General features: G+C 43.6%; 1 protein-coding gene across 1 annotated transcript in view; it reads right to left on the bottom strand.

The window, feature by feature from the left end:
- The window catches only part of LOC124598977, a gene marked incomplete at its 3' end in the record, with an annotated part of 199740 nt that extends 190010 nt beyond the window's left edge, over window positions 1–9730 (bottom strand). The window contains exon 1 of the mRNA XM_047136038.1: window positions 9559–9730. Coding sequence (XP_046991994.1) covers window positions 9559–9730 — 172 coding nt within the window. The remainder of the gene's footprint in view (window positions 1–9558) is intronic.
- Between the last annotated feature and the right edge of the window lie 4941 nt (window positions 9731–14671).

The following is a 14671-nucleotide window of genomic DNA, read 5'->3' as shown; positions in this document are numbered from 1 at the left end:
GTCTGGCGGTTGTGATAGGAGCTAAACACAGTTGAACTTGGAGCCATTTTTGTTAGGTTAACGAACTGTATGATCTTCCGCCAAAATTCAAACTCCCTACCAAAATCGGACATCTTGAATGAGGCCCTCTGCTGGTGGCGATGTGTACTAACCCAATTGGACTCCGGACCTCATGGCGAACACACACGCATGATATAAATAATAATAAGTAATAAATTATAATAAATAGTAATAAATGATCATAAATGATAATAAATAATAATAAATAACTTGAACAGCTGTCTGAATGCAGAGACCTGTTGGAGTGTATCGATCTGTAAGAGTCAACTTTTATGTCCTCCAGACGACCGAATAGCGAAGTAATATTATGTGTTGGGCGGCTTTGGTGGTCAAGTCAGAATTTGAGAAGATGATTGATATGGGTTGGGGTGTTATTCGATAGAATGTAGATTGTTCGGTTGACTACTTCTGCACATTTTCTTCCTTTATTTAGCTGAGTGAAGATCAATTGTGGTGTGTTGGATATACGCTTGTCTGTTCTCTAGACATGGGACAAACCTTAGTTGACGTGTAAATTATTGCCAAGATCTCGAATATGTTACATGACTGAGACCGGTATTCGAGAGTGGACATATCATTTTGCGTATGTTTGTTTCTAGTTAGTCAGCAGTTTACAGCATGCTGCACATAGATAAAGTTCGGCGTTTGTAGAGAATTAATTTGAAGTCTATATCTTGGGAATTATGATGAACTTGTGATTGGTAAGGTGTAGCCAAGTGCGTGACATTGAGAAGTACAGCTAAAATGGTGTAATATAGATGGTTTATAGAGAAAGTACATGTGTTCTTGCAGTCTAGGAGTCTGAGGATGTTTGTAGAAAAGTGAACAGACAAGGAAGGAGGGACAGTCAGGCGTTTGTGCTGAGGGGGGGGACGATACCGAATTTGTAAAAGGAGTTCTGAGGGTGACTTAGGTCCGCTGATGTAAGAGGGAAGATTAGCTCTGAGTGTCTGGTCTGTAGAGAGAAAGAGCAGGTTGACGGTGCTTTCCTAGGATTGGAGAGCATTGCGGTATATAGAGGCTGTAGGAATGGGATATTTTTTTTCGCATACTGGTTAAGTGCACTGTTTTGTGTCAAATGTGTATATACTGTATTGTTTATGTTATGTGATGAGTAGAAAGGAAGTCGTAAGGACGGTAGAGATATTTCCAGAGTAACAGGGGTCAGGAGAGTGTATTTCCGATACTTAGCTCATTGTCGAATGCCAATCAATTGAGACCGCGATCATAACATTTAACTGTAAGTATAATGATATCAACGACTTCGGTTTCGAGAGTACAAATATAATTTTTTGGTCTGTTTGTTTCTAGTTACTCAGTGGTTTACAGGATGCTGTACTTCGAAAAAATTTGGTGTGTTCTTGTAATCTATGAGCCTGGAGATGTTTGTGGAGAAAAAGCGAGCAGGCAAGGAAGATGAGACAGTAACGCATTTGTGTTGAGGGGAAGCGATCGCTGAATTTGTGGAACAGTTCGGAGAGGGACTTCTGTCCGTTGATGTAGAAGGACTGATTACCGTTGAGTGCCGCGTGTGTAGAAAGAAGGAGCAGGTTCACAGCACTTCCTTAGGAATGGAGAGCATTGGGGCATATAGTCGGTACTGTAAAGTTACTGTGGCTTACATTGTGTAGAGTTTGCATATAATGGATTGTAAAGTTACTATTGCTTATGTTATGGGATGAGTAAAGAGGATGACCGTCTGTGTGTGTGTGTGTGTGTGTGTGTGTGTGTGTGTGTGTGTGTGTAGATTGAGGGGGCTGTAGAGGTAATTTGGCGATCTCTGTAAAAGTAAGCACAGAAAGCCTCAGAAAGAAAATCAGGATCGTACTTCGATAACGGGGCCTTAGGAAATTAGGCCAGTAAATTCGATAAGAAGGAATAGGAATGATCAATCGGTTGTGCTGGGATATAGGAGGGTTGAGAACATTTGCGTATGTTGAGAGCTGGAAGGGTAGGAAGTCAGGAGCGCATTCAGTATTATTTTCGCGAACAAGTTCTGTTAGGGTAAGATTTGAATTTACAAACAAGCTGAGAAAACACGAAAGCGAGCGTTAACTATTTCTGGGGGCACTATACAATTTCGGAGAGGTTAACTGGGCTCTTATTTTTTGTACACAGTCAGATGATCGTTTTAGATTGTGAGGGGAGGGCACCGCTGGGATGTGTGCAGACGGTGTGTGTGTGTGTGAACTCGCTCTCGGCTATTCTGACAACAGACGTGAAGGTGGATATGTGTCGCAAATAGGCCGGGAAGCAATGGAATGCGGCCTTAACCTGTGTGCTGGACCGCACTGAGTTAGGACGGTGACAGACGACGCGCGCGGCCTGGCTTGGATAGTCATGTTCGGCGTCTAGGTGTTGGGTGTGAATGCGGCTGTCTTCAAGTCATGTTTGAGGGGTCGAATAGAGACCTTTCAGCGAACTGAGAGCTGTCGGACGTGTGTGACGTAGTGTGGGACAGGTTGATTGCTCGCGTCTGTTGAGTTATTTTGCTATGCGTTATTTGGACAGATTACGAGTACTGATGGTGTTTACAGTTATGTGTACTGTATTATTTAGGAGCAGTTTGATATTGTGCACTGAAATTAGGAGCTGTTTGCGTGTCTGCTGATTGTGCAACATGACACCAGATACATCAGGACGAGTGTTTTTTGTATGAGAGTGATAGATATGCTCGATGCGTAAATACAATTTACGTTAAGTATTTGTGGGACGATATAGAATATGAGAGAGCTCGAGTTGGTTCTCGTTTTTTCTACTTGGATGTTTTGTTAGATCGAATTGCTGGGGCAAGTAGCTACGAGAGCGCGAGGGCTGTGTTTGCAGCATATCTCCGCCTCTCAGCGGTTAACTACAGGTGGGGCGAGCGATGTTCTCGGCTTAGGTAATGGGGGTATGCTCTGGCCATGTCCTACACCGTGTGGATTGAACAACAGTATTCGGGTCATAGTTTAGTTAGAATATTTACAGAGGAGTATGTCCGACGCGAGTATAAAGGTCCAGGCTGTGAGGTGGGCGGTGTTGCGCTCGTGGTGCGTGAGAGAGGCAGAGCGGGCGATTTTGAGTCATCACAGGTGACTTAGGTTAGTGGCTCTGTTTGCCACAATTTTCTTGTGTTGGTAGCGAAATACGAACTGACCATCAGAATTCAAACTTGGCCTATTTGTATAAACAGAATGTGATATAGGTTAATGTAGGTTAGTACACGTTAGTGCACGTTAATAAACGGCAGTACACATTAGTACATGTTAGCCAACGAACAAGGGTCGGGACTTACGCTATTTCATTCCAAGGCAGAATCCTTGGATTCGTGAAGCTGTCACCATACACGTACACGTCCGTACCCTCGATACCATCTGAAACGAGACTCGTCCTCCCAGGCAACACGTTTCCAGTCATCAACAGTCCAATGTCGGTATTGACAGGCCCAGGCAAGACGTTAAGCTTTGTGTCTTGCAGTCATCAAGGATACACGAGTGGGCCTTCAGCACCGAAAGCCCATATCGATTCTGTTTCTTGAATGTTTCGCACGCTGACACTTGTTGATGGCCCAGCACTGAAGTCTGCAGCAATTTTCGTAAGGGTTGCACTTCTGTTAGGTTGAACGATTCTCTTCAGTCGTCGTTGGTCCCATTCTTGCTGGATCTTTTTCCGGCCCCAGCGGTCTCGGATATTTGATTTTCTACCGGATTCCTGATATTCACGGTACAGTCGTGAAATGGTTGTACGGGAAAATCCCCACTTCATCGCTACCTCGGAGATGCTGTGTCCCATCTCTCGTATGCCGACTATAGCACCACGTTGAAACTCACTTAAATCTTGATAAACCGCGATTGTAACAGCGGTAACCGATCTAGCAACTACACCAGACACTTGTTGTCTTACATAGGCGTTGCCCACCGTAGCGCCGTATTCTGCCTGTTTACGTATCTCTGTACTTGAATACGCATGCCCATACCAGTTTCTTTGGCGCTTCAATGTATATCACATAGCAATGGTACAAGTTGTGGAGGAAACACGTAATAATCAAAAGTGTTCACGTGTACTAATCAGTTTCATACAAATATCCGATAGCACCTTACACACATTTCTTGCTTACAATCGCTCAAACACGTTGTTAGCAGTAACATTCCTTTTTTTCCCAGAGAGTCCGTAGTCCTCAAGGCTAATTGTCGTAACGTATTGAGGAAGTAAGAGCTCTAGAATATTTTTTCTAATGTGTGGGTACAGCTGTGTTCTTGAATGAGAAGAATTGTGCAGTCACTATCCCCTTGTAATGGCGATAACTAAAGCATGATCATACTTTGCACAATTTACTCACTACCACTCCTTAAATTCACTATTAGATTACGACATTACCTTATTCACAGACATCCTGCACACATTTGAAGTTGAATAACTGAATGATGACGGATTCGTAGTGATTATTTAGTTTCATACAGCTGGTGCGCTGGTAGAGACAAACAGAAGCCGATTGTATGCTTGGAACAAAGCATTCTTTGCATTCGAGTGTAATTGAGGTTTCTACATAACATGGTATTCCTTACTGAAAATTCAGCTCCCCACACACACGTTAAAGGCTCTAAACAGGAATGTATCGCCGTTTATCGCACATACAACAAACAAAATCTTAGTACGACGTTCTAACAGGCTCTTTTATTTTTTCGTAAAGAACAGAATTTTGTCAGATGCGACAACAGATCCGTCTCGAGGTGATCCTCCTCCTGCTCCAAATATTAAACAGGTGCGGTGCTCAGCAACACGAAATTAAAATGTACGTAGACTCCACACATAACAATTTTCCGGTTTCTGCTACCATTTCCTTAGCCCCTGAAAATTAACTATGAATGGCTGTTCTTTGGTTTATATTCCACTCGCAATGATTTCTTAGTCTGGGGAAATTTGTATGCCTGAGTGGCATGTCTACGGTAGCTATGCATGGATTGCAGTGCCGCAAACCTCGACTATTGGCGGTCTGAATATATTGTGTGTTCATTGGATTTACAAGTATCAAAATATGGGAAGGTTTCGTGGATGTGGTGAAATCCATGAAATTACATTCTTTATTCATCGACAAATATGAGATGGTGGGAGGCTTTTTCTTCTACAGGGCAGTACGAAAACGATACCCAGCTGGTGCGAGTGTGAACGAATCAAAATTTTTTTTTTACACCCATAAGTGAGAATCAGGAATGTTACGCTGCTTGAACATACAAATAATGTGGCTTATGTTCCGACATAACACCGGACATTTGTGGGACGTAATCAGATCACTACTCACGTAAAAAAAATTATGTCTAGTCGTAAGGGAGGAGAGATTTAACGTCGTGAATGGTGACATCAACGAATTTAGAAGTATATCTGGACGAAAGGGGTGATAGAAGCATCTCGTAAACAGGACCACAATATAGCACCGAGGGTTCAACTGGATGTGCTCAATGTACAAACAGGGCAGGCAACACAGCTTAACAAATTGGATACACAGAACATCCCCTTATTGGGTACCCCTAAGAAGATCCTCGCGTTTTCTTTGTTGCATTTTTGACTGCGATGTTGACTGCAGCACACCAACCCTTGTCGGTGATGTCTTTCCAACCCTGCCGTCAATGCGAGCGCCGTTGCTTATCACATAGCGCCGGACGCCTGTGCTTTACAACACTTGTTTCAGAGAGTCTTGGCAGGATACAGCACCTTCCGGAAGCGCTGATTGGAAAACTTAAATGTCGAATAATTTCCTGGAACCGAGGAGAATCGAGACCTGTAGCCGGTGTGAGTATGTGCATACCATAACTTTTTCGTGTACTATACACATATAAAAGAGAACAGCACTGCTTGTGTGAAGTGTGTATATGTTGCAATATAAAGTTACTTCAGCTAATGTTCTGACATGTGCAAAGAAAATGACTGTGTGTCCATCGTGAAGGAGGTAATGATTTGATACGGAAAATTTCATAACATCAGCGTGTGAGATAGATGTTACACGGAAAATTATGTGATCTATAGATAGTGTTATTTCAACGTGAAATTCGTTCGAGGACCAAAGACATTAAGAGGAGACATTTTCATTACATCGCTCAGTGTCAGACTGCAGAAACAGTCGTAATATTTAATTGTATTTACACTGATGGATATGCACCTGGTTCCCAATATTCTTGTGAGTCTGGTGATGGACGTTGACAGCATAGCAGCTAGCAGGCGGGTCAGGGTTGGAAACAGAATCTCAGCGGACGCCTTTGTTCCCGGATGGGGCTTGCCCACACTTCGTACACCAGTTTGGAGAGTCCGAGAAAGCTTCCAGTGTGCTGTGGCTTGTGACAATTTGGCTCGCGGCTCCCCCTGGATGGGGGAATAGTGAACTAATACCCAGTTTGTGTTAGGTAGCTTTCGCGAACGTGCATATTGCAAGTATGCTCCGTGGAAATCTGAGAAGATTCAATACGGCGAGTGTTTGCGCTGGGCGTATTGATAACATTCGAATTCCTCCCGGGGAGGACACTCCATCGCTGGTGGTCCTCTCTCTGGCTGACACACACTTCCGCAGCAGCTGTCAGAGAGGACATGGGCCGTGTTCACAGCAATCGTTTCCTCCGGTCTCTGAGCAGTAGCGGTGGAGCACAGGCGCGCTGCGTTTGGACGTCCAGAAGGTGAGTATGTGGGCTGTGAGAGTGTCTTCAGCGATCTTAGGCATCTCACCCTGAACGGACCATGTTTCTCGACACGTTGCGGTGGTATTTGTTGTTGTTATTATCCTATCACGCGGTAGACTCTTTCTTCCCTTATTCTTCATCGAGGTGTAGCTGAGAGAACCTGGCAACTTAGGAATACTACAGTGCTTTTAAAAAATAAAATATGCTTAGCAGACCAGTAGCAGTGGGGAACTGCATAATGGTGATTGTATAAATTCATATCAAAATTTGAAATTCCAACAATCATTTCATACATCACAGCTTCCAGTCGTGATATCAAATAATATTCGGTTGAATTATTCACTGAAATTTTCTCGTCAGAAACATAGAACTATTGCTTATGCATGCAAACTACTGTGTGTATTTGAAGAAAATTGTTTAAACGTCTATATTAACGATTTAATTAATATTTCCTGTGGCACAGCTTCTGAAGCAACATTTGTGCCATCTTCAAAATCTGATAATCAACACTAGATGCAATAACTCCTCAAGGAGTTCATGTTCAGTGTCAAGTGTACCACAAAGGAAGTACGCCAGGAAGGTGGGGGTATTTAGAGTCCAAGGCAGAATGGAAAAGTGTCGTACTTCTTTAAATATCCCACGCTAGTTTTTGTCATCTGCAAAGCAAATTACGACTCCCTCTCGCTCTCTCTTTTTGTTTAAAGTGTATTTCGAGTCAGCCTGCTACTAGTTTTGTGAAATCACCAATCTGTGTATGTGTGAAATAGTTAATGCATCAGCCTTATATGCCATACATCATGATCATGTGACTGTAAATTATTGGTTTATTAAATTCAATAGAATTTCTGTCTCGATTCCCAGTCAGGCACTTCCTTTGGAAGGAGCGAGTAACGCGTGTGCTGGTACCTGACAGGTTGGTTCATGCTTACAGACCATTTGAGATGGGAGAGGATGCCAACAGGAAGTGTGCTTTTGTTGCTGGTGATTAGCCCTTGCTACTTGCACAGGCCTGCACGGTCTGGCAGCCAACAGCCATCGTGTGGCGCAACTGTGGGTGGCGAGATGTGAGAAAGTTTTTCAGATATGTTCAAGAGGTTTGTGACAGTGTAGTTTCATGTTTCCTTATGTGACTGGAATGAAAAATCGCCGCAATGGCTTGAGTATTCTACATATCGCGATATAATTCTTTAAATAAACTATATTCCATCACCACGTTGTATACCATAAATTGCTTAAATAAGTACTATTCCACATATTGTCTAAATTGCTTAAACAATATTCCATACATGAGCAATTGATCAATCAATATTTCCAGAATGGAGGGGCAAAAAAATTTGAAAGGTATCGATTTAATTAGTTAATTAGTCTATCAATTTGATACAGTAGGGGGGGGGAGGAGGCTAATCGAATAACCTGGAGCAGCTCAGGAATACCGAAAGTGGCACAACTGAGCTATTTCCCACCAATTTTACCAACCAGTTTAATTAATTAGACAGTTAATTTGACATCAAAAGTAGTGCTAGATTTCTGAGGGGGTTGGAAGAGAAAGGGTAGAAGGGGGTAGGGGTGACATAGAAAATCACTTAACTGAACAATAGTTGAAGGACAGATTATCTCCAGGAGTTCATTATCTTCTTAGCACAACAGTGGGCTAAGGACCTGTCAGTCAAAAGAGAACAATAGTTTTGCCCCTGAATGCACACTTGCCCCTGATGCAGGCAACCTGCACTAACAAACTGTGCTCGTGCTGTCTGCTACTTCTGATCAGCCAAAGTGCTCGGCATTAATGTGACCTTGCAGGGTAACAGTGGGCCCTGTGGAGCATCACCATATGGCGGCCCAAATCATCACCAAACCGCCGTATTCTTTCAGTCTTAGAACGTAAACTCGGTCAGAACTACTAAACAGTTTGAAACAAGTCTCATTCAACAAAATGAAATTCTTTCATTGTTCCATAGCGCAGCTTTTATGGTGACGGAGGTCAGTCCTCGCTGTTTTGGTGCTGACAAGGTTCGCGAGTGGGATATTCAGTTCTGCAGTGACTTTGCAGCTGTCGTCTCCTTATTTTGCGTCACAGTCCTTTTCAATGACCATTCGTCACGATCACTCAAAACCAAAATTTCGTCTGCGTTGGAATTAGGGCATGCCTTTTTTCCGTTTTCCTTGTATGCGGAATAAATGTTCGATACGGTGCTTCTGGAAGCACCTGACAGTTCTGCTGCCTCGGTTACTGAAGCACCCGCCATGCGTGCTGCGACATTCTGCCCGCGTCCGAATGGACAGAGGCCCGACGTGGTGCACTCACCGTGGCACAGGAAACTGTTCTGGCCACGACTGACCCTGGCAACTTATTGAGGAAACTGCACGGCCCCCTTCGTGGTCAGACACAGAGTGCAACCTGCAGGTTTGGCTAGCATCTACATTTATATTCGAGGACATATTTGTCCACACCCTGCACATAAAAGGCTCGGGTGTGACAAAGTCAAAACGTCCCCACGAACATGGTCTGTAATATAGAAACTGTCAGTCATTATCGGCAGCCTCTGACGTCCACCTGTACTCAGACAAACGGGAAACATTTTGGACTCAACGAAGAGATGTAGATGGTTAGCTGATAGCCTTTGAAGATCGTTCTTCACGGTATATCCTCACTCGCGAAAGGCTGTACAACGTCCATTGATCTTAAAGGTTGAAAATGAAGTGTATTTTCCTCCTAATAAACTCACTGCCGGGCAGAGAACGTTTCGTAATACTTCATAGCAGTACGCGCAAGCCAGTGTGCTTCTCAGTAGTTCAAAACCGCGCGGCGCATAATGTCGCGTGAATCCATGCTGTATGAAAAAGTACTTACTCGGATATACACAGTAGGTCAACCATAAGTTTTCTTCGCCATCATTCTGAAAGCGTAGACCACCGCCCTGGTAATAGACGTCGGCGACGTGCGTGCAGAAACAGTCGAGCTTCGTGGTGCCATTGGCTGCCAGAAAAAGCAGCCAAGACGCGGCTGCAGCCCACGGATGCATTGTGAGCTGTTGTCGACGTAATGGAAACACGCCAAGTGTGCGTCGCGTGCGGCGCAGACACAGTGCAGAGATAGACGTAGCGGAAGTCTTTCCGCAGGATGAGTTAACCACAGGACGCATGACGTCTCTCGTCCGGAACACAGCCATTTTCCATTTTGCTTCGAGAGCCGTCACAGAAAAGAATTCGTTCCTTTTCTGCGTGCTTTCAGAATGACAACGAGTTCGATTAGCACACTTGCAGACTTACAGGAAGTATCCAGAAATGCTGGTTTATTATTCCGGCACAAAAATAGCCAGACGTGCCTCTCTTAGATATTATGCATAATAGCACCTTAAGCAAAAAAACAAAAAAAATGTTGATCGCAGTGACGATGATGAACATATGTGCGAAATACAGTGCGCTAAACATTATGAGTAATGTCTGCCAGGAGACTGCGTGTTTTAGGTACCTGGTGTTGTATGTTTAAGGTAACGAGATGCCAACGATTTGCAGAGACACAGCAGTCTCAGTTTATTTGTCGAGCGGGAAAAGGCATTGCGGCTTCTGATGTGTTTCTAGGTATAGAAAGCTGATCCACATTCCTACTTTTCAAGTACAACGAGAGTTTTTTTCTCAAAGGAACCATTACAGAGTGGACTTCACTCTTTCTCCCTCCTCCCTCACCCCTCCCCCCCGCCACACACACACACATACACACACAAACACACACACACACACACACACACACACACACAAACACACACATCCCAAATATCGAGACGAGGAATACACTATGGTGCAAACTGAATTTTGCGGGAGTAGGAGGTGGCCTGACTGTTGAAAGCCTGTTGGCTGAACCTGCCGTCTGATGTCGGAAGGAGGTGAACTGCGAGCCGACGAGAGTGGCTCAGTTCAGCTGAGGTGGAGAAAGAGTTTGGTGGTGGCGTCAGAATACACGCACTGTAGTGCAGGAATGAGAAACGCGATCATAGCGCAGTGCACTACGTCTGGTTGAGCAGGATGGCTTGCTTACAGAGACACTGGGCCTCTTCCTTAAGATTTTCACCTCTCATCATGTATTAGGCCTCACAGGAATTACTTACGTATCAGGTGTAGAAGTATGAAACCGGAATTTGATTGCAACAATTACACATCTGTTGTTTGAAACCGATAAACAATATTTCATTCTAAATAATCTCTATTGCTTTATATATTTCTCCTAACCCTCCGGCAGGCTATGAATGACATGCCAAAAAGCAGTGCTTCTTTTGAAGGGAACCAGTCAGAAGCGTTGTCCGGCGACAGCCTGATGCAAATAGGTGATAATCGGTCGGAGCCAGGTCTGGAGAATATTTCCCACTGGACGCCTCGACCGTTACCCTGACACGTTTTACTGTGTGTGATGCGGCGTTGCCATGGAGCAGTATGACTTTGTGTTGCCTTTTCCTATATTCCGGGTGCTTTTTGAGTAATGATCGATTTAAATGGATCATTTGTTGTTGGTAGCGATCAGTGCTAGCGGTTTCACCAGGTTTTAGCAGCTCATAAATGACACGCTTCTGATCCAACCAAACACAGAACATTGTCTTATTTCCAAAGCGATTTGCTCTTGCACTGGGTGTATATTTTTTGCCCGGATTCACCCATGATTTACGACGCTTATTATTTTCAAAATACTTCCATTTTTCATCACCTGTTATTATTCGATGGAGAAAAGACTTTCTTTTGTATCTGGCGAGCAGCATTTCACAAGTGGTCTTTCGATTTGCTTGCTATCTTTCATTCAGTTCATGCGGGACCCATTGTCCCACTTTCGGCACCTTTCCGATAGCTTTCAGCCGAAGAGAAACGGCTTTCTGCGTCGGATTCAATTCTTCCGCGAGTTCCTGTTCAGTTTGAGTATCATCTTCATCCGGTGAGACCTGCAATTCGTTGCCTTCAAACTTTCTCGGTAGTTTCTCGCGCTCGTCGTTTGTCACGCCAAATCACCACTTTTGAATTTTTTGAACCATTCGAAACACTTGTTTTCTCAAGAGCATGTTTGCCGAAAGCTTCTACAAACATTCGATGCGATTCTTCAGCAGTTTTCTTCAAATTATAACAAAAACCAATGCTGTCTGCAAATCATAGTTCGCAGACGCGATACTCGACATTTCTACGCGTTTGAAACAGATACCGATGTATGGAACTTGGGTTACTGTGTGTTGACATTCCTCGTCAGCCATTACAGGAAGCAGATGACCTGCAGACGCGATCTCAAGGGGCCCTACACTGACGGCTAGCACCACCTACAGGAAAATTCCGGTTTCATACTTCTACAACTGGTACAGTAGTACCTGAACAACGCAAACTAAGAGTTAATTTGACCAAATCTTTAAAACGAAAGCAGCAACTGCAGTTGTAAATCTTGACATAGTAAACTAATAAAATTCTTCAGAAATGTTTGTACACCTGATACCAGTAAAAGCTTCAACTTAAATAGAACAAATGAGATTCTAAACCTCTGTCAGGAGCAAATATTTTAAGACCAAAGAACAAATAAATTTAAAAAAGCTTAATGCCAATGATTGTAGACCTCACCATTACAGAAAAAAAAACATTTAGCAATAATTGGTTTGCTTAGAAATGTTTCACAAAATTTTAATTTCAATAATTAACAAACTGCCGGCCGAGCCTGGCCGAGCGGTTCTAGGCGCTAGAATCTGGAACCGCGCGACCGCTACGTCGCAGGTTCGAATCCTGCCTGGGGCATGGATATGTGTGATGTCCTTAGGTTAGTTAGGTTTAAGTAGTTCTAAGCTCTAGGGGACGGATGACCTCAGATGTTAAGTCCCATAGTGCTGAGAACCATTTGAGCCAATTACCAAACTGGCTCAACTCAACACCAACTGGCAGATTAACTAGGTCTCTGCCAAGTTGCATCATCGTCACCTTCATGATCTGGCCAGACCTAAACACCTTCCCCCCTCTACCGGATCTGCAGTCACCACGTTACTATGGAAACCGCCAACAAGAACGGAGGGAGGCCCCTTGTTTGTGGCGGCGGCGTACAACAGAGAAAACCACACCAAATCACACAGTACTGGTAAGTTACCCGTAGCAGTTCGCAGTGAAATGTGTATGAACTGTAAATTAATTGAGTGGCATCAATTTGGAAAACAGTAATGCACAATTCAGTAGCGAGATAACTGACGGCCGCAATGACTTACCGTCTAACATTCTGCGTGGTGTCTGTTTGTTCTATATCGTGTCTCCCTACCACTTTCGCGCAACGACGCTCTGAGCTTGTTTTTTAGGGAATTTACTAGTTTGAACCTGGGACCTGTTGCTGGTAAGGAGACGCCAGACCACACATGACATGTAGAGTTCAGAAGAGTTCAGTGAGACTAGTGATGATATAACCAAATACTTAATGATTTCAGCGTCAGCTCCACTGCACTCCCTGTAAAAGAATCTTAATACTAATTAAATTTTGTGGAAGGGGTTCAAGGCTTTCCTATTTTTAGTTAGCTGGTAAAATAACGTCGAAAAAGCAGTTAAGTTTACCATTGGAAATTTTATTCTACTCACAAAACATTGTTTATAAATTGCACTATTGATAAAAGGAAATGTTTTAATACAGGATGGTAAAAACCAACTGCGTTCAACAAAAATGTGAACGAATATTCCCTGAGTGGGTTTCCAAGTTCTACAATGGATTGAAGGATGACCTATGCCATATCACATCTATAATGTAGGTTTAAATTAAGTTTCACAAGAGAGAAAACTATCAAAATGGTCTACAGCAACCCCCAATTATCTTTAATTACTTATCTAACTTGTCGTAAATTACAGTGGCTGATGTGGCTTCTCAATAACTATATAACAGAAAAATCGTCGAGTTTCAGATTTTTACTTCAAGTGGCAAATGTGAACACTATGAGCTTTAATTGACGATCGACACTAGTATTCCGTAAAAAGGGGATGTAGCAGATGAGACTTCTGCAGTTCTGAGTGAAGCCTTATGCGCTCAAAAATGCGGCATCGCGTGCGTTCATTACCTTGTCGGTGTCCGTCAGGGGGCGGCGGGCAGCACAGCTCCGCTCACCTCACTGTCTCGGAAGCAACTCTCTCCTAACTTCTCCTTACTACAATTTACCGAAGTTGGTTTTAAAAAACTATCTGGCTGTGTTTTCATCTGACCAATCAGGGTCTCAATGTTAACCTTAAGCTCTGCCTACAAAAAGTCTGTCTATCCAATGAGAAACGTTATACTTTTCGTGGTGGGGCAATGTTTTTTGAAGTTTGCAACGTAAAAGAGACGCGAAAAAGTCTCACGCTAAAACTTGCAGCTGGTGTGGTCCTTTAGTGTTATCGTAAGATCTATACTGTTCTTCTGAAGGGCTCTAGCTTTTAACATGGGCTGGGGGGTGGTCCTAACGTAACAGAGACGCGAAAAAGTCTCACGCTAAAACTTGCGGGTGGTGTAGCCCTTTTGGTGTTATCGTAAGATCTATACTCTTCTTCTGGAGGGCTCTAGCTTTTAACATTGGCTGGGGGGGTGGTCCTGACGTAATAGAGACGCGAAAAAGTCTCACGTTAAAACTTGCGGATGGTGTGGTCCTAGCGGTTAGCTGGCGACATGGGTGCCCGTCCGTCCCTTATCGTAGGGCCTTCCAGCTTAACATGGTTCTGCTCTCGGCTTCTGTTCTCGTTTCTCCCCTCGGAACTGCGTCTGTCTCACGGTGGGAAGGTATGACATGCATTTAGGCATTCTTGTGTTAGTCTGTGTATTCCATTTGCTCACTCGTTACTCGTATTACTTTGGTTAATTTAATGTCACGATTTATTTGGAGCTATGTGACATACTACTGGATTTGCTTATCGTGTCAGGGTTTTCATGGAAGGTGTTGAATTTGCCTGACACCTTACAACCGCACAATCCTGAAACTGGAAAATCAGTCATTAAGTCGCTTCACTTT

Source organism: Schistocerca americana, chromosome 1 (assembly GCF_021461395.2).
Source record: "Schistocerca americana isolate TAMUIC-IGC-003095 chromosome 1, iqSchAmer2.1, whole genome shotgun sequence".
Lineage (NCBI taxonomy): Eukaryota > Metazoa > Arthropoda > Insecta > Orthoptera > Acrididae > Schistocerca > Schistocerca americana.
The sequence above is the reverse complement of the archived record's forward strand: the minus strand, read 5'-3'. Positions and strand labels throughout refer to the sequence as shown.